Source organism: Neovison vison, chromosome 7 (assembly GCF_020171115.1).
Source record: "Neovison vison isolate M4711 chromosome 7, ASM_NN_V1, whole genome shotgun sequence".
Taxonomy (NCBI): domain Eukaryota; kingdom Metazoa; phylum Chordata; class Mammalia; order Carnivora; family Mustelidae; genus Neogale; species Neogale vison.
The window spans coordinates 55154596-55174543 of record NC_058097.1 but is presented as its reverse complement, the minus strand read 5'-3'; the positions used below and the strand labels follow the sequence as shown (position 1 = coordinate 55174543).

At 49.8% G+C, this 19948-nt stretch overlaps 1 protein-coding gene across 2 annotated transcripts; it reads right to left on the bottom strand.

Annotated features, from left to right (window-relative positions):
• Positions 1-1415: 1415 nt before the first annotated feature.
• PLAUR (plasminogen activator, urokinase receptor) lies at positions 1416-13856 on the bottom strand. Of its 2 annotated transcripts, none has more exons than XM_044257211.1 (7): positions 13669-13856; positions 12008-12118; positions 10773-10916; positions 5314-5472; positions 4571-4705; positions 3106-3252; positions 1416-1948 (listed from the first exon to the last, which is right to left on the bottom strand). In XM_044257211.1, the coding sequence occupies exons 1-7, from the start codon at positions 13724-13726 to the stop codon at positions 1695-1697; spliced, it is 1008 nt and encodes a 335-aa protein (XP_044113146.1). In that variant the 5' UTR covers positions 13727-13856; the 3' UTR covers positions 1416-1694. The 2 variants fall into 2 exon arrangements, with proteins under 2 accessions (XP_044113146.1, XP_044113147.1); XM_044257212.1 differs by lacking the exon at positions 13669-13856 and adding an exon at positions 12223-12753.
• Between the last annotated feature and the right edge of the window lie 6092 nt (positions 13857-19948).

Below are 19948 nucleotides of genomic sequence, written 5' to 3'. Positions count from 1 at the left end.
CGAGGCCAGGAAGGATCCTTCCCCCAGCAACTTCGGAAAGAGCATGGCACTTCCAACATCTTGATTTCAATCTCTAGCATCCAAAACTCTGAGCGAATACATTTCTGTTGCCGGAAGCCCCCCAGTATGAAAGTTGGTAGTGACAATGGTGGTCCCGGGAAACTGAAGACAGCCAGGCTTCCCAACGCTCCTGTGTGTTACATCTGGTGGGGGTGTGACGTCTAGGGCCGCCCCTTCACCCACTTGTCTGGTGTCTGGGCTGAGATGGATGGAATATCTGGGGCTCTCTCCCCATGTGGCATCCATGCCTGAGTAGTGTGGGCGTCCCCAAATCACGACAGTCTCTCCGCGCAGGATTGCGACATGGCAGCTGGCTTCCCCAGAGCCAGTTTCTTAAAGCCTCCTGGAACGTGCCATGGCATAACTTCCACCACATTCTATTGGTCAAAGCAGTCCCAGAGCCACTCATGTTCGAGAGGCAGAGACACTGAGCCCACCTCTTGAAGCGCCGTGGTGACCCTATGTTAATGTGATTTGAGGAGGTCCTAAAAAGAAACCTGTCCCTTGCCTGCCCCCATATACCATGGAAGATGTCTTATCCTTTTCTTCATTAGCCATAGGGTCCTGGGGAACGTAATTTGGTCTCTTTGGGCTTGCCTCAGCAAATCAGAGGAAACATGAATTCTTCAATATTGTGCCCCAAGAGTGTCATGGAAACGAGAGTTGTCTTTTTTATTAAAAAAATTTTTTTTAAAGATTTTATTTCATTTATTTGACAGACAGAGATCACAAGTAGACAGAGAGAAAGAAAGGAGGAAGCGGGCTCCCCGCTGAGCAGAAAGCCCAATGTGGGGCTCGATCCCAGGACTCCAGGATCATGACCTGAGTCGAAGGCAGAGCCTTTAACCCACTGAGCCACCCAGGTGCCCCAGAGAGTTGTCTTTTTCTCAGTCTGAAGGCATCCTAGGACAAAGAGCCCTGCCTTTATCTCCTGCCAGGGCAGTCATCAGAGGAAAGGTAGTCCTGTCTGATTCCTCAGTGGAGGGCCCCTAGGGAGTTCTGGCCATCAGATTATCCCTCCCATTCATCTGAGAGTCTCAGAGCCCCTTAGGAAATGCAGATGCCTCTCCCTGGAACAACAGAACAGTCTTGACCTTTGGAGCTTGGGAGGACAGACAGGAAGGTTAGTGCTTGGATGAGTGAATTGGAGCCCAGAAACAGATGTGGAGGTAGCTTAGGATGGAAGCCCATGGACAACTGTTCCCAAGGCTGGGGCCCTAAATGCTAGGGTCCTACAATGTGACAACTAATTCCAGGAGCTGGATGAAAGATGACCCTCCATTCATCCTCCCAAAGAGAGATGCTACAGAGTAGAGAAGATAAGGCCTTCCTCAGTTCACTGGTACAAAAATCTTTATTTAAGTATAAAATATTAAATAAAACAAATATTAATTAATAATAACAACAATGGTACAAAAACACTAACATAACAAGACCTCTCCTGCTGGCCTGCAGTCTTTCTCCAGCTTTTCTCCTCTGGTTCTCCAACTCTGTGAGACAGCTGGGAAAATTGAGACCCAGAGAGGACAGTACACTGGCCTGAGGTCACACAGCAAGTCTGAAGGGCTGGGAGCTAAGGGGAGGGCAAAGGGCTCCCCTGGATCCAGCCAGGGTAGGGGGAGTGTATGAGGGGGTCAGGTCCAGAGAAGAGTGCCTCCCCATAGTCTGGCGGTTATAAGCAGGGTGGTGGTGAGGCTGAGGTGGGCAGGACCAGGCCGGGGAGCACCGCCCATGCGGGGCTGGTGATCCCGGAGGGGGTTGTTACAACCCGTTCCAGTACAGCATGAGACGTTGAGATGGGTCAGGCTGAAGGCTTCAGCTACATGGAGACTCTGGCACCATGAGGGGGTCGCACAGCCTCGTACTGTGTAGATCGGGTTGCCCAGCCCTGAGGAGAGAGAAGACTGCTTGAGACTCCCAGCTCCTGGGTCTGCAGTGCTCACTGGGTGACCTGCCACCTGGTGGTAGATGCTACCTGAAGAAAGCAGCAGTTTCAAATGCGGTCCCCCAGACCCTTCTTGGGGGAACCCAGAAGTAAAAATAATTCTAATAATGCTAAAGCATCATTCGACTTTTCCACTCGTGTGAGTGTACAGCGGGGGGTTTTCCAGAAGCCCTGGGACATGTGAGCTTGCAGCCAACTGAATGAGGAAGCCGATATGAGGATCCAGCTGTCTTCTATTAAGCCAGACGTGAAAGAGATTTGCAAAATGGTAGAACAACGCCAGTCTTCTTGATAAATGTTTTCATTTTGGAAAATATCATTTTTTTAAGTAAAAAATATGTTATGTTCATATGGAATGAGGTTTTATTTTATATTTTTATTTTAAATCAATTTATTTTAGAATAAATTAATAGGGGCGCCTGGGTGAATCGGTCTGTTAAGTGTCCAACTCTTGGTTATGGTCTCAGGGTCATGAGATCAAGCCACGAGTCCGCCTTCACGCTGAAGCCTGCTTAAGATTCTCTCTTTCCCCCACTCGCCACCCCCCAAAAAAAAAGAAAAAGAAAAGATTCCCTCTCTCCCTCTCCCCATTCCCCACTCACGGGGTCTCCCACTTTCTAAAAACATAAATAACAAATAAATTAATAATTTACATCTTAAAATATCTCAGTTTTAACTTCTAATGCAGTAAATATCTATAGCTATAACTGACATAAGTAATAATTTTTAAGAGCATGAAGGAATTCCTGGATGAAAAAGTTTGAGAACCACTGGAACAGATGGGACGAGCCCCGTATGGCCCAGGATGGAAGCCCGCCACGGCCACAGGAAGTCCCACCCCCCTTGTGGGAAGCCGCACCCCCTTATGGAAAGCCCCACCCCCTCGTGGAAGTCCACCACCCCGCCCCCCCCGAAAGTCCACATTTCTGTGACTGGAACGCCCATTTCTTAACGAAGTCCCAATTCCTGAGGACACTTGGCACCCTCTTGAAGAAAGTCCTACCTTCTCCACAGGTAGACCCAGCTCCGTGAAGTCCACCTGTGGCCCACAACCCTCCCCGGCAACAAGCATTCTCTCCCGTCCTCCTAGAAGGGCTCACCATTAGTGCCCGTGGCTTCCAGACATTGATTCATGGGGCCTTGACAGGCGGTCAGGGAAGTCTCGTCCGCCGAACATCCATGGGTGCTGTTTCCCTCACAGCTGTAACACTGGAGGCCATTCAGAGGCAGGTTTTGAAGCTCCACGACTTGGGAGAAGACAAGTGAAACAGAAATCAAGGAAATTAGTGTGGGGGTGCGGGCAGGTGGGGTGAAGGCGTGTCCTTCCCTGTCCTACCTCCCCTAGAACTGTCACCTCGCAGCCTGAGATGTCATGGAGCCACCTTGTGGTCAGGCTTGGAACAGCACTCTTTTGGTGGTGGTGGGGGCTTTTTTCTTTCTTTAAGCTTTAATTTATTTGAGATCTATCTCAAATAAGAGTGGGAGAGAGAGCACAGACCAGGGCGTAGAAGGAGAGGGAGAAGCAGACACCCGCTGAGAAAGGAGCCAGATGCGGGACTCAATCCCAGGACCCTAAGGTCATGACCTGAGCCAAAGGCAGATGATTGACTGACTGAGCCACCCAGGCGCCCCTTCTGGGGGATTCTTTATTGTACCACCTCACTGCCCCTCCTAAGCCCCTATCTGATCCTATGTGGCAAGCAGCTGTGGAAGATGAAACCGTCCCTGCCCTACAGCACTTACCACTTAGAGCTACACTGTCCAACGTGGTAGCCACTAGGCACTGTGGCGGTTTACATTTATGCTGAAATGAATTTGTATTCACGAAAACTCAAAATTCAGTTCACATTTCAAGTGCGCAATAGCCATATGAGTCAGTGGCTACCATATTGGACTATGGATAAAGAACGTTTCTATCACTGTGGAAAGTTCCATTGGACAGTATTGGTTTATAGAGACAGAATAACACGAAGGAGCGAGATTATAGTGGCGGGAAGGGACAAGGGATGTTTCCCTGCAGACGGTACTTTAAAGCTGAGATCTAACGAATGAGAAGCAGCCAGCCAGGTAAACTCTTGGGGAAGATGTGTTCCTGGTGAAGGGTACTGGTTGTGCAAAGGCCATGAGGCAGGATGGAGATTGGCAGTTGCAGAAACTCAGCGTAGACCACAAGACAGACGGATGCCAGATTACATAGGGCCTGGAATGGTCTTTGGATTTTATTCTGAGAGCAAGGAAGAGTTGCTGGAGTGCCTGAAAAAGGACAGTGACGTGCTCTGGTTTACATTTGTAAGAAGTCACTCTTGCTGTGTTGAGCACTGGCTGTAGGAGGCAGGTGTGGAAAGGGGGACCAGTGGCATGGACCATGAGCATGAAAGGATTCAAGGAAGTATAAAGCGTGGATCTTTGGTAAAGGTTGGATGGGCACATCGAATTTCCACAGAAGCCTTCTTTGAGGAGGGGTTTTCACAGGAGACAGACACCTAGAGAGGAGCGGCCACAGCCCGGGTACACCTCCCTGCCCTGACCCCAGGTCACACACTGCATGGGTCCCCTGCCCCTCACCTGAGCCCCCGTTGCATTTGGTGGTGTTGCAGCACTGCAGGAAGTGGAAGGTGTGGTGGTTGTGAAAGCCGGTGGGGCCCGGGCAGCCCGGAAGGTTGCCACAGCCGCGGGTGTGGTGCTCATCCCTTGGACTGCCTGTGGGGGCCAGAGAAGAGAGGTCAGGTTGTTCAGGGGCTGAGACTGGCTTTGCCCACCACCACTGCAGTCATCTGTTCATTTCCTGCCTCACTGCTCATTATAGGACCTTCATTTCATTTGGGGCAGCCATATATCTAGGCCAAAAAAAAAAAAAAAAAAACCCAAAAAACCAAAACCAAACACATTTTCCAGCTTCCATAGGTATAATCATGTGGCTAAGTTCTGGCCAATGTGATATAAATAGAAAGGTTTTATGGGACTTCAAGAAAGGAGAACCCTCACAAAAGGAAGGGATTCTGTTTTTTGTTCCTTTTCCTCTTTCTCCTTCCTGGAACTTGGACACGAGATTTGGAGCTCTGGCAGCCATGTTGGACTATGAGGCAATCTTCAGAATGGAAGCAATATACAAGATATGAGAAAGCATCTGGGTTCCCGGTGACTGTAGAATTGTCCAAGTGGCCCAGGACTTCCTATCACTAGACTTTTTGTGTGTGAGGGCCCTAACTTTCCACCTTTAAGTCCTTGTCATTCTGGGGTCATTGTTAAGGGCAGCCTTGGGGAGAAGCAATGTCGGGGGGAGGAGGTGTTGTGAGGTTGGAGCTCACCTTCCAGGCTCCGGTGGGTCACCACTTCCACACACTGTTCTGTAGGGCTGCGGCACTGTAGGCTCTGATCCCAGCCCCTCTCACAGCTCAGATCTGAGGAGGCGCAGGAAACACATTCGAGATAACGGTTTCGGGTTCGGGGAAAGGTGGAAGTCCGACCTGTTTGGGGAGGGGCAGGAGGATGACTCCATGGGGAGAGTTCTGGAATTCTAGCTCCCTTGAAGACTCACCGTAGCATCAATTCCTCCTTATCTCACTTTCAGTCGATCATCAAAGCCCTGCCCATCCCACCTCCTGAATCTTTCTAGCATCCATTCCCTCCTTTCCAGCTCCATGACCAGGTCAGAACTCCTTCAATGCCAGGTTCCTCTCTGGCCTCCTGGTTTCCACCCTTGCCCCCCAGCCCTACCCAGTGCATCCCCAGATGGCCCTAGAAAGATGTTTCTTTTTCTTCTTTTTAAAAAAATTAACATGCAATGTATTATTTGTTTCAGGGGTACAGGTCTGTGAATCATCAATCTTACACAATTCACAGCGCTCACCATAGCACATACCCTCCCCAGTGTTCATCCCCCAGCCACCCTATCCCTACCACTTCCTCCCCTCCAGCAACCCTGTTTGTTTCCTGAGATTAAGAGTCTCTTATGCTTATGGTTTGTCTCCCTCTCTGGTTTCGTCTGGTTTCATTTTTCCTTCCCTTCCCCTATGATCCTCTGTCTTGTTTTCCTCATATCAGTGAGATCGTATGATAATTGTCTTTCTCTGATTGACTTATTTTGCTTAACATAATACCCTCTAGTTCCATCCATGTCGTTGCAAATGGCAAGATTTTTGGTTTTTTGATGGCTGCATAATATTCCTGTGTGTGTGTGTGTGTGTGTGTGTGTGTGTATGTGTGTGTACACACCACATCTTCTTTATCCATTCATCTGTTGACGGATATCTAGGCTCTTAGAAGGAAGTTTCTAATATTTAAATCTGGCCCTGCCTGTGCTCTGTTCAAAATCTCTCCGTGGCTCCCCAGTGCCTTCAGAATAAAATCCAAGCTACTCCATGTGGCATTCAAGGCCCACCAACCTGGGTCTGGGCCACCTCTCCTGCCTCACCTTCCTCCACTAGCCCCTCAGACTCTACTCCCTCTGACTTCCCACAGCCCCTGAATGTGCATGTTGACGGGCATCCAGCCTTCCTAGAATGCACTCCCTTGCTCCCTTGTCTCCCTACTTTCCTCATCTGCTCCTACTAATTCTTTGGGCATCATCTCAAATCTCACCTCCTCTAAGAAGTCCTCCCTGACCTCCCAGACTGGATCAGTGTGCCCCTCGGGGCTCCCCAACCGCAGCCACACCCACTCTGGGTCATCCCTGTCTGCCTGGACTCTGAGCCCCAGGAGGTAGAGCCAGGGCTGTCTCAATCATTACTGTGTCCAACACCACCAGCACAGGGCCAGAGCCAGAGAAGACATTCAGTAAATATTTGTTAAATAAATGAATGAAGATTGTTTAAAACCCTGCTATTGTTCCCTGTGGTAGCCAACCTCTGAGACGGCCCCCGGTGACCCTCGCTTCCTGTGTATGCACGCACAAAGAATAGGGCTGACCTGTGTAACTAATGGGATATTGTGGAAATGATGGTGTATGACTCCTGCACTAGGTCATAAAAGGCATCACAACTTCTTCCTGGCTCTCTCTTGGATTACTTGGTCTGGAGGGCATCCAGCTGTCATGTGGCTAGAACATTCAAACACCCCATGGTGAGGTCTACGTGGCAAGGAATAAGGCCTTTGTCCAAGCCACAGGAGGGGTCCATCCATGTGAGTAAAGCTCCCCTGGGAGCCTTGGGATGATGACAGCTCCGCTGGCGTCTTGACTGTAACCTCATGAAAGATCCAGAACCACCACCTTAAGCCACTTCCAGACTCTTCAGAATCTGACTGTCAGAAACTTTGTGAAATAATACCTGCTCATTTTTGCTTTTAAGATTTGGGACAATCTGTGATGAGGTGATAGGTAATTAATGCACTACCTGATGTGTCAAGGATCCAAGCCTGTCATGATTAATCTGTGATCACACTGCCTCTCGCACCTCCCAGTCCAGGCCAAGGGGGTGAATTATTTGCCCCTGGAAACACTAGAGTCAGTTCCCTGGCCAGGCCTTGGCTCACTCAGACCATTCCGAAGCCTGGCATGCCCTCCCCTTCCTGACCCCAAATACCCAAGTTGAGTTGGGGCCAAGTACTACATGAGGGAGAGGGCTTGTCTCAGAAATGTGACTCCCTCAACTCAGGCCAGCTGCTGGAATTAGGCGAATCATTTACGTCCAAGGCCAAATCTTCCCCAACCCTAAAGAAAAATAATTAAAATGTCCCAACAACTCATGTCTTCTCACATGAACTTCCATGAAAAGGAAACATGGAGGGCCGTCACTCCCATTATACCATCCTTGGGTCCCCTCATGAATTCTACTTCTTATGCTGTTCTTCTAAATGTGGGTGATCTTCGGGGTTCTGTCGCAGGCCCTTTTCATTTCACATGGAGCACATTCTCTCCCATGGGATGTTATCTGTTGACATGGCTTCATTTCTACGCGTCGGCTGGAAACTCACTGCGGGCAGGACTTCTCTCTGAGATCCACACCTGTACACCCAGCTGCCTCTGGAGAGGCCCCCTGACCATCCCTCAAACACCTGCATCTCTACCTGCCCCAAAGGAAGTTCTCCATCTTCTCTAAACTAGTCCTTCTCTCCTCAATTCTATATTTGTCATGTGGTCCCATTCAGTCCCCCACAGCAGAAACCTGGCAGGTTCCTTGATCCTCCACATCTAGGCACCATTCTGGAGACTTCTACTGCCTGTCTTCTAGTTCTCTAATCCTTTTGCCCCACTGCTTCTGGTCTCTATGAAGCACATCTATCGAGTTCTTAATTCCAGCCACTATTCTGTGTTTCCTGTTTGACTCTTAAAAAACAAAAACAAAAACAAAAACGGACTCCACATTTCTGCCAAAGTTTATCCTTTCCTCTATTTTTTTGGACTATATGGATCATGGCTATTTTAAATTTCTCTGTCTAATAACTCCACTATCTGAATCATTCTAAGTTTCTACTGTTGGACTTGTCTCTAGGGGTCCTGTTAATTGGTCCTTTCAATTTTCTTGGGGGTACCTTGTAAGTTTTGATTAGCTGCCAGATACCACAATGAGAATTTGGAAAGGCTCTAAATAATGTTATTTTCTTCCCAAGAAGGTTAGGTTTTCTTCTTGCTGAAGATGAGATGTAGGCATTTTTAGGGTGGGTCTCTTTCAGTTTTGCCCTTACGCCTAGGGTATGGTCTCAGAGGAAAGTGTGGTGTGGTTACCAAGTCCTCTCTCTCCAACTTGGCAACTTTGGTTTCCCCAGCATCATATGCCTGCCGGAATTCTCGTTCAGTTCTGTAGATTCCCAGATACTATTTTCTGCTGAGTTTCTTGGAGTCCCACCCCATGCACGTACAGCTTGCCAATAACTTAAAGGAAATCTGCAGATCTGGGGACTCCCTTTTCTTTCTTTCTTTTTTTTTTTTAAAGATTTTATTTATTTATTTAACAGACAGAGATCACAAGTAGGCAGAGAGACAGGCAGAGAGAGAGGAGAGAGGAGGAAGCAGGCTCCCTGCTGAGCAGAGAGCCCGATGCGGGGCTCGATCCCAGGACCCTGGGATCATGACCTGATCTGAAGGCAGAGGCTTTAACCCACTGAGCCACCCAGGTGCCCCAGGACTCCCTTTTCTGTGGTGCCATAGGTTTCCGGACTCTACCTCTCATTTTCCAGACGCTCTGGCAGCCCTAGACTCTATCTAACCCCTGGCTTCTCCGTCTAGCAAAGATATCTCTTATTTGGGTTTTATTTCCCCTTCACAGCGTGAATTAGAAAGTGCACTCCAGGGTAAAGCAAACAAAGAAAAACTCAACCCTTTTATGACCTCCCCCTGTTGTCCATAGGGTCTATATTCCTCACCATAACCTGGAAAGCCCTGTGTAATGTGACCCTGCAGATTTCACCAGCTCCTCTGTTTTTTCTTTCCTCCAGCCATACCACTTTCAGCCACGTTTGGGCCTTGGTGTCCACTGCTTTTCCTAGAAAACTCTTTCCACTGTTTTTTTTTCCCCCCACAGTCTGACTCCTGCTCTTTTCTCAAGATCCAGCTTATCTGTTGCTTCCTGGAGGAAAACTTCCTTGACCTGAGTCCAGTGTCTCTCTGAGGGTCCCACAGCCCCTACTCTTCATTCATGCCAGCCCGGATCATTCTGGCGCTGTTTCCCTTATCTCAGTCCTGAAAATTCTGGAATCTACTTCCTGACCACAGCTCTGAGCCCTCTAAGACCAGAGGTCTCATGGTCCTGACCCTTCTGCTTCTGCTTCCCCATCCTGGCTCTGACTATAATAGGAGGAATCACTGTTTGGTGATGGGTCCGTCACCCCCACTCACCCCACTGACTGTAAGCCCATGGTAAGGCCCCAAAGCTGTCTTGGTCACTTCTGTATCCCCAGGATCATGCAAATACAGAATGTGATTTAACCAACTATCCCAATAACCACAGGTGGGGTAAAAATGGCCTGAGAAATGGGGGCTGATATCACTTTACCACTTATTAAATTACTGAATTGACAGTGGCTGCCCCAAGCTTGGTGGTGGGCCCCTGACCACTCCCAACTCTCTTTAGAGCCCTATGTCTCCAAGATCCATCAGCTAAAGAGGGGGCTCCAGGAGGGTTCTGATTGGTCAATGCCTTGACTGATGTTAAATCTTCTGAATATTGGGGCACCTGGGTGGCTCAGTGGGTTGGGCCTCTGCCTTCTGCTCAGGTCATGATCTCAGGGTCCTGGGATCGAGCCCCACATCGGGCTCTCTGCTCAGCGGGGAGCCTGCTTCCCCCTCTCTCTGACTGCCTCTCTGCCTACTTGTGATCCCTGTCTATTGAATAAATAAAGAAAAAAATCTTAAAAAATTTTTTTTCTGAATATTATCTATGATTAGAAGAATTACTTAGACTCGATTATCAGTGCTTTCCTAAAGCACATCTAACAGAAAGCTGAAGCCAGTGTCCCTTCTCTTGGCACTTCCTTAAAAATCAACATCTGAGTCAGTCTCCGCCAACAGACAGACACAAAGTCTGGGGTCAGCATGGATGAATGAGAAAGAGGGCTGACGTAGGTGGTCTGCTCACTGACCTCACTGGGACTGGCCTGGCCTTAACCAACTTCCTTCCTCACCAGGCTCTGAAAGAGGAAACTGCACGCACGACCATGCAACACGGAGCCGTGACTTCCCACCCTCTCCTGCGGGAATTGGAGAACCTGAGCCTTTCTAAGTCTTTTTCTTAAATAGGCATTTGAGAGTCAGGGCTGGTGGGATGTGGTGGGATGGGATCAGGAGAATGACAGGTGACGATTCAGAGAGGATGAGGGCTGCCCAACTCACCAGGGCTGGGTCCGTTGCACAAGTTGGTAGCGCAAAGGGCCTCCGTAAGAGTGATGATCTGCGTGCCTGTCCGATAGCTCATGGTCCTGTTGCTCTTCTCCGGGTGGGCACAGCCTCTCTCCACCACCTCCAGCTCTTCACCTCCTGGGAGGAATGCATCTTTGTCACCCCAAAGTCTCCCCTGGGCCCAAACAGCCTGACACTCCCGGTCCTAAGGTCACCCGCTTCCAGGGCTGATCCCTGCCAGGCCTCCTCTCTTGGGGTCCAGCTGTCTCCCCTCCTCACTCTCCCACCACGGTGAGCCTGTTCTCTCTTAGTGACCGCACTATTGCGGAGGCTGTCTAGATCCATCTATCTCTCCCTCCCAGCTGAGTGATTTTAGCAGGGAGATCCCTCTAACAGGAATTTTCAAAGGCAAATATTACAGGCTTGCCAAAAAGCACAAGAGAATGATGCAATAAATACTGTGCATTCATCACCAACTTTTATAAACTATTAGAGAATTTTGCTCTATTTGTTTCAGATTTTTTTTTAAAGAATTTAAAATTTAAAAGACAGAGTTAAAGCCTCCTGCTCACTCCCCCAAATCCCATTCCCCTTATGCCCTGTCCAGAAGCAACCACTGGTACAGGTAATTCTCACACTGGGTACACATAACAATGTATACTATTATTTATTTCTACATTATTTATTGCATATTGTTATAGACTATTTATAGTAAAAGGTATCATACCCTGAAACATGCTTTTCTCCCCCTTTCAACCTGAATTTTTGAGATGTGTCCACTTGAATACCTACAGCTTAAGTTCCTTCATTTAAACTGCCGTGAGGCATTCCACTGTGTGATTATATCATAATGTTTCTCCTCCACTGATGACTAACCTGTATCACAAACATAACGGCCAAAAACATTCTTATACCTGTGTCTAAGGTTCTTCGGGGTTTTTTTTTCCTAGAAGTTGAACTGCCGCCTGGAGGGTATGCTGATCATTATCTGTACTAGATTTTGCTAAATTGCTCTGTGCGGTGGATGCACGAATTTATCCCCATTAACAGGGGCTGTAGCTCCAAATCCTCATCCATCCCAACTTGTCAGATTTTCAAAAAAGCTTGTTTATCTTATGGGTATGAAATAGGGTCCATTTGTCTTTTTCTTTTGCATTTCCCTGATTGCTGGTGAAATAAGGTTTCTTGGGCGCTTGAGTTCCCTGTGGTGGTATAGGTGAGGAGCTCACCTTCCCATATGCGCAAGGTCGTGGTCCTGCAGAGGTCCTGGCCACGGGCACACTCTTCCACCTGGCACTTCCCGGTCCTCCCACACAGCAGGCACTGCAGGCTCCAGGAGGCTGGGGGGTGGGGGCGGGGAGAGGGAGGAGAGGAGAGATTGTTATAGCTTCCAGTGGGGGAATCCCCCCCTTCATGCCACAGTATCAGGACCAAGTCTCCACACCTTGTGCATTCAGGTTCGTGCTCCACATTCTGTCCGCCCTTCGGTTCCAGCACGGGCTTTGGGTCAGCAGAACTTCCGGTCTATCTAACCTCACATTTTACCTATACTCCCTACGCTAAAATTCTATCTTCTCCCACAATCCTTCCCTAAAGTCCCGCCCTGACTTATTTTCCCTTGAATTGTGTATCAGTGCCGGGCCCATCCTGAGTCCAATCCCCACCCTCTCTGTCCATCTGGATATTCTAACTCAGCTCCAATTTACGTCCCTTCCCCCATTCCACCGGCCCTTGGTCTGACCATCCTGCTTCGCAAGCTCTCCTTCGCAAGGCGTTCTACCCTCACCTGATCTACAGGTGATCTTTACCCCACTTCCTGGTGATCCCCACTGACTATACCCACTATTAATGCCCCCAGACTCTACCCCTTTCCATAACCTCTCCCCAACATTCTCTCCCCTCCCAGGAGTCCAGGCCAAAGTTTTAACTTCACCCATGAGGCCTCGAGAAGTTCTGACCCCAACTGCAGGAGCCTCCCTCAAGGTTCTCTCCCCGCCCACCAGCTCTTCCCGAGGTTCTAGCCCCGCCCACTAGCCCCTCCTGCGCTCCCCCCGCCCCAACACCTTTACCCGCCTCCCCGGCCTCCCCTCCTGGGGTCCATTCCCCACCCCAAATTCGCAGTCTCCTGGAGTCATTACTCATTCTCGGCCGTGAAAGATCCGGAGACCGTTCCGGGTTATTCATGGTTGAGCCGCCCCGCAACACCCTGTTCCCCGCCCCGCCCTGACTCAGTTCCTTCTCCGTTTCCTCTGGCTTTTCAACCCTCTCCCGCACGTTTTTTAGGAAAGGAGTTGAGCAGGTAGCTGGGGGGTAGTGAAAGAGAAGCGTCCTCCGGGGACAAGGCCTGGATCCCCAGCCCCTGTTTCTGCGATGGTCCGCGTCTCTATTTAGATCTTTTGTAAAACGAGGCTCGCTGCTCCCTGTCTTTCAAGGGGCTGGATCGGTGCGGGGGGTGGCGGGGAGCCCCGCGCGAGTGGAGAGAGCGATGGGACGTGCCTGCGAGGCCAGAATCCCACTTATTCCAGGACTGGATGGAGGTTACCGCTCTGAACCTGTTTCCTTCTCCGTGAAACAGGGTTGAAATGCTTCTGCCTGTCCAGTTTGAAATTGCAGGGAAGGGGCTTGGAGGAGCGCCCGAAATGAAGAGCGCACTCCGCGGTGGCTGCTGTTCAGTGCCTTCGCTCCACTCTTATTTCCTGAGCACCTACTGCTTGCCAGGTACTCTGCTGTGTGGGGCTACAGACGGCTGAAGGATCGCTACGTGAGGGGGAGGGCTGGGGACTGAGCCCCCTCCTCCAACCCCTCCAGCTCCGAGCCCCCCGCCCCTCCCCCTCTTCTCTGTGTTCAGGACCCAGTTCCCCGCGCAGGTGTTTGGGTGTCCAGTCCCTACCTGGAATGCAGGTCTGAACCAAGAGCAGCAGCAGCGGCAGCAGCCTCGGGCGGCCCATGTCTGGCAGCAGATCTCGTCCGTGTGGCTCCCTGCACCTCTCAGTCTGGCCCGGGGAAGGAGACAGTTTTGTGCCCCCGGGGCTCCTCCCAGAGAGTTTGCGAAAGAGCGAGTCAGCCCCAGAAGCGTGGGTGCTTCCACCTCCCCGCCCCTGACCCCTCCTCCTCAAAAACTTCTTTGCCAGGGCGCGGCCAGGAGTGGGGGCGGGGGTCGGCTCCGCTCTGACTCATGTGGCGGATGTCAAAGCTGTCTCCAGGCTGCCAGGGTGCAAACTCAGTGGCCTTCCACAGCTCACTTCCCAGAGCCGGAGTCCCAGCCAGAGGCAGGGCCTGCTGACGGACACCTTGCAGCGCCAAGGGAAGTCCTTGCAGCAGCGGCTGGCCTCGGATACAGACAGCACCAAGCGGTGACTGCAACAGACACATCTTCCTAGCGCTGCCCAGGGTCGCAGGGACGAAGATCCTCCAGATGCCACAGGGGCTGGTGAGCTAACAGCAGTCCGGACCAGCCCCTGTGGCCTTTAGCTGCTGGTGCTGAGCATTCCCCCCGCCTTCCTGAACTAGTATAATTGAAATAAAATATATTTTGTTGTGTCAAAAAAAATACACACACACACATACACCAAATTCTAATTCTCCCTCCCCATGCTGTGGGACCTTGGGGGAAGGACCTCTGCTCTCTGGTTAATATTTGTCCTGATAGACTCAAAGAGGGAGACAAACCATAAGAGACCCTGAGCTCGAGGAAACAAACTGAGCATTGCTGGAGGAAAGACGGGGTAACTGGGTGATGGGCTTCATTAAGGAGGGAACCTGATGTGATGAGCACTGCATGTTGTATGCAACTGACCAAACACTGAACTCTACCTCTGAAGTAATAATACACTGTATGTTATTCAATTGCATTTAAATAAAATTAAAAAAAAAAACTTGTCCTGATGGGACATTTGTGGATGATCATTAATTATTGTTAGGAGTTGTTTTTTTTTTTCTTGGAAGTCTTTTTTTTTTTTAAGATTTTATTTATTTATTTGACAGAGAGAGATCACAAGTAGGCAGAAAGGCAGGCAGAGAGAGGGGGAAGCAGGCTCCCCAGTGAGCAGAGAGCCCGATGTGGGCCTGGATCCCAGGACCCTGAGATCATGACCTGAGCCAAAGGCAGAGGCTTAACCCGCTGAGCAACCCAGGCACCCTATTGTTAGGATTTTTGTTAGTTTTGTTAGGAGGGATAATGGTGTTGTGGTCACATGGGGAAATGTTTTTATCACTAGAGATGCACCCTGGAATATTTGGGGATGAAAGAATATAACGTCTCTAATTTACCTTCAAACACTTCAGCCAAAAAGTAGATATTGCTGTTATGAAAATGGTCCTGTGGTTATGTGGAAAGCTGTTCTTGGTTTTTACAGACACTCACTGAAGTAGCTAGAGGTGAATGTCAAGGATGTCTGCATTTACTTTAAAATGCTTTAGGAAAAAATGTAAGGCAGTATCTCAGGGTAACTTCCATGCCATTCTGTCTCCTTTTTCTGTGTATTTGTAAAGGTCCTCATTAAGTTTTTTTTTTTTTAAAGATTTTATTTATTTGACAGGCAGAGATCACAAGTAGGCAGAGAGGCAGGCAGAGGGGGGGGGGGAAGCAGTCTCCCCACTGGCAGACAGCCCAATGTGGGGCTTGATCCCAGAACCCTGGGATCAAGACATGAGCTGAAGGCAGAGGCTTTAACCCACTGAGCCACCCAGGCGCTCCCATTGTTTTTTTTTAAAGTAAAGTAAAATGTAGGGGCGACTGGGTGGCTCAGTCAGTTAGGTGTCTGTCTTGACTTCCACTCAGGTCATGACCTCAGGGTGGTGAGATAGAGCCCCTCATCGGGCTCCACGCTGAGCATGGAGCCTGCTTAAGATTCTCTCTCTCCTTCTCCCTTTGCCCACCCATCTCCTCCTCATGTGTGCTCTCTCTCTCTCCCATTCTCTTGAAAAATAAAAAGTAAAAAAATGTAAAAGATAAAATTGTCTAGACTCTCCATCTCTGCATGCTTCTGACCCACCAGAGCAATTTAACGCTGGTGAAGTTGCCTGAAACAGTTTTTGGCCCACAAGGAGGGCTCAACAATTTCCTTCAGCATTTACCAAGAACCTACTCTGTACCAGGTACTGGTCCAGGAGGAGCTGGGGACATAGCAGGAAACAAAGCACAGTGCCTGGCCTTGACAATGAAGAGTCAATATGTGTTACTTAGTCTGTGGCTGTCAGGCAGCGGTAAGTAAAACAGAGAACAGCAAACCAGGAGACAGGAAGTACAGGATACAAGTGAGGCATGGTTGGTTTCAGGTGGGATGATGCTGCCCGGCTTCCCTGAGCAGGTGGCATTTGAGCAGAGGCAGAGCGTGGTGAGGGCAGAAGTTGGGGAGATGATCCAGGAAGAGTTCCAGGGATAGACAACTGCCAGTGGGGGCAGAGTGGGGGTGTCCTGACAAGCTCTAGGAACAGCAGAGCGACTAGTGTGGCTGGAACAGAATAGGGGAGGGAGAAGATAGTAGGCAATGAAAGTAGTAGCTATCTCTACCAGTATAACAATGAGTATAGTATTATTACTTTTAATAATTCACTGAAGCCTTAAGGTAATAATTTTTTGGTAAAGTATTAAAAGTCCCCCCCAAAATCCTCCCTTCTAAGAGGCGGTAGAGCCTAGTGATTAAGATATGGGGCTGGCACCAGACTAGAAGGGTTCAGATTCCAGCTACACCCTACTCTGTGGGTTTGGGCAGGATATTTAACCTCTCTGGGCCTCCAGCTCCTTCACAAGTGCCTCTCTCCCAGGGCTGGTGTGCTAGGGACATTAAAAAATGCCCCCAGGGTACGTGGTACCGTGCCTGACGTGTGGCATGTGCTCAGTGAAGGCTCTAATTGCCACCGATCATTGTTGGATGGGCTCTCCAGAGCTTTCTCTCCATGGTGGGTGGGGAGAGAGGTGGAGACATTCTAAGGGTTTGAGGTCAGGGAGGTCATGCCCCTGGCTCCAGGACTAGACTACTCCTTGGTCACCCTGGGCCAATAGATATCTTCCCTTGAGAGCCTAGGGTTCTCTCATGTGGAAAGTGGGGCCCCTCTTGCAGGTGGCATGAAGACCGACTGAGGTGGGGAAATACACAGTTGGGGTGTTGGTCCAGAAATACACAGTTGGGGTGTTGCAATCCAGCCTCCTGGCAGGATGACCTCACTGCTCTGAGGTCATCGTCTTTTATTATTATTATTTTAAAATTTATTTAAAGAATGAGGGGAATATTTTGGAGCCCACCCATCCCCACCTCAGACTGCTCTAGTCTCTTGAAATCTGTCTGCTGTTCCCCTCCGGTGTCTGTCTTTTTGTTTCTCTGTTTGTCTCTCTCAACCCGTGTCTCACTTTCTCTGTCACTCTATCTCTCCCTGTCTCTGTCTCTTTTTTCCTGTCTCTTCCCATCTCTTTCTCTGCTTCTCTTTTCTGTCTCTCCATCCCTGTTTTTAATGTCTTTCTAGGCTTGTCTTTCTGTCTGTCTCTGTGACTCGTTCCTTCTGTCTCTCCCTCAGGTGACACACACCTGTGAGGTCCAGTGACGTGGCACGGGAGGGGGCGGGCAGGAGGCTGGGCCCAGGCACAATCCCAGAAAAGTGGCAGGAATGTCCGCTCTTTCCTCCTGGTGACTCAGCTGGGCCTCGCCCAGCTCCTACCTGCCTGCTGGGTCCTGAGGGAGGCCCACAGGTTTCGGGGGCTTCCCTGGGCTGAGGAGGGGAGAATCTCATGCAGAGTCAGAGAGGGCGAGAGAACCAGAGAGACAGAAAGGGAGAGGCAGTGAGAGAGGAAGAGGGATGGAGCCAACTGACAGACTGACGCCAGGGCAGTCAGAGAGGGAGAGAGATCTCTCCACCTGAGAGAGGGACAGAGACAGTGAGAAATGGAGGGGACAGAGACAGAAGCAGAAGGAGCTGGAGAGAATGACCCCCGATGGACCTCAGAGAGAGCAAGCAGAGACATGGAAAAATTGTGCACCTCCATCCAGGACAGCCTCCTGCCACCTGCCTGAGGAGGGGACCACCTCTGGCCTGGCTGTTGGTGGGAGGACAGCTGTGGCCATTTCCTCCCCAGCTCCAGGGAACACTGATGTGACTTTCCCATCTTGGCCTTGGCCGCCTCCCGGATGCAGGGACATCTTCTCTCAGGGCCTCCCTCTGAAAAAAAAAAAAAAAAAGAGGGGGACAAAAGAGGATCCCCTCCCAGGGAACAAAAGAGCTGGAAACCCCTGAACTCCACACCCCCTGCTTCCCCATTTTCCAGGGAGAGAAACTGAAGCCCAAGGAAGAAACTTTATTTTTATTTTATTTTATTTTTTATTAACAAATTTTTTTCAACAAGGAAACTTTATTTATTTTTTTAAAGATTTTATTTATTTATTTGACATAGAGAGAGATCACAAGTAGGCAGAGAGGGAGGGGGAAGCAGGTTCCCTGCTGAGCAGAGAGCCCGATGCGGAGCTTGACCCCAGGACCCTGAGATCATGACGTGAGCCAAAGGCAGAGGCTCTAACCCACTGAGCCACCCAGACACCTCCAAAGAGGAAATTTTAAATGAGGCTCCCCTTTATTGAGTGCTTGTGACATGCCCCGTGATATTCTGAGTGCCTTCTCTAGATACACTGGTCACCCTCCCAGTACCCTATTTTATAGCTGAGAGAACTGAGGCTTTGGGACGCATGGTCAGCTGAATACTGGCCCCCAAAGAGCTCCAGGTCCCAAGCCCTGGAAACTGTAGGTGGTACTGTATGTGGAAAAAGGGTCTTTTTTTTTTTTTTTTAAAGATTTATTTATTTGACAGAGACAGATCACAAGTAGGCAGAGACGCAGGCAGAGAGAGAGGAGGGAGCAGGCTCCCTGCTGAGCAGAGAGCCCGACGCGGGACTTGATCCCAGGACCCTGAGATCATGACCTGAGCCGAAGGCAGCGGCTTAACCCACTGAGCCACCCAGGCACCCGAAAAAGGGTCTTTGTGGATGTGCTTTTAAGTCAAGGATCTCGAGACTGGGACAGTATCCTGATGATCTGCATAGACCCTCCATGTAATCCTCAATGTCCTTATAGAGGGAGGCTGGGGACGTTTGACTATAGACAGGGGTAGGAAAGCAGGGTCAGAGAGACAAGACGCTTTGCTGCTGGTTTTGAAGGTGGGGGAGGGGGCCAAGAACAGAGGGATTCTGGGAGCCCCGCTCTGGCTGCTGGAAAAGGCAAGGCAACCTTGCTCTCTAGAGGAAGCACTATCCTGCCCACACCTTGATTTTGGTTCCTGAGAATTCACTTGCGATTTCAGATGTCCAGTGCTGTAGGAGAATACAATCCTGTTATCTTAAGCTACTAAGTGAATGCTAATTTGTTACAGTGACCACAGGAAACAATACAGGAGGCTAAGTCCCTTGCCTATGATGGCCTGTAGGTGCAGAGTCAGGCTTCGAACCCAAACAGTCTGGCATAACTATCACCCTGAGTGTTGCCACTCTGGGGAGACAAGTACCAGGGTCTGGAAGACCCCAGCCTCTTTCCATCCTGTCCTCCACGGGTCCCTCTGGCTTCAGTGGGTGGAGCTGACCTGTGGAGAGGAGGGGATCCAGAGGAGAAAAAAAAATCTGGGCAAAGAAGAAAGGTGTTCCCATTTCTGACCCCTTGCAGCTCAAGTTCCACCACTTAGTTGCAGTGTTGCTAATATATAAAGAGCTCTGGTTAAGGGTTGAAGGTGTCCTCCTCCACCTTCCCAAACTCCGCCCCCTAACAGAAAAAAAAGAGCTATGTTGAAATCCTGATTTCTAGTACTCAGAATGTGACCTTACTTGGAAATAGGGCTGCTGCTGATGTCAGTGGTTGGGAGGATGTCACAGTGAGGTAGGATGGGCCCCTGACCCAATGTCTCTAGCGTCTTCATAGGAAGATGACCATGTTGGGGGCTCCTGGGTGGCTCAGTCAGTTAAGTATCTGAGGTCAGTTAAGTGTCTGTCTTTGGCTCAGGTCATGATCTGGAAGTCCTGGAATTAAGCCCCGGGTGGGGCTCCCTGCTCAGGGTTGAGCCTGCTTCTCCCTCTCCCTCTGTCCCTCCCCTCAACCCCGCCCCCTGTGTGTGCTCTCTTTCCCTCTCTCTTGTTCTCAAATAAATAAATAAAATCTTAAAAAAAATTATAAAAAAGAAAGAAGACAACCATGTGAAA

Coding starts and splice junctions, on each gene's coding strand:
- PLAUR (XM_044257211.1), bottom strand. CDS start 13,726: ATGGGCCGCCCGAGGCTGCTGCCGCTGCTGCTGCTCTTGGTTCAGACC. Junction 5,473..10,772: donor GTGCAACGGACCCAGCCCTG/GTGAGTTGGGCA, acceptor CTCCCCAAACAG/GTCGGACTTCCACCTTTCCC. Junction 1,949..3,105: donor GGAAGCCACGGGCACTAATG/GTGAGCCCTTCT, acceptor CTCTCTCCTCAG/GGCTGGGCAACCCGATCTAC.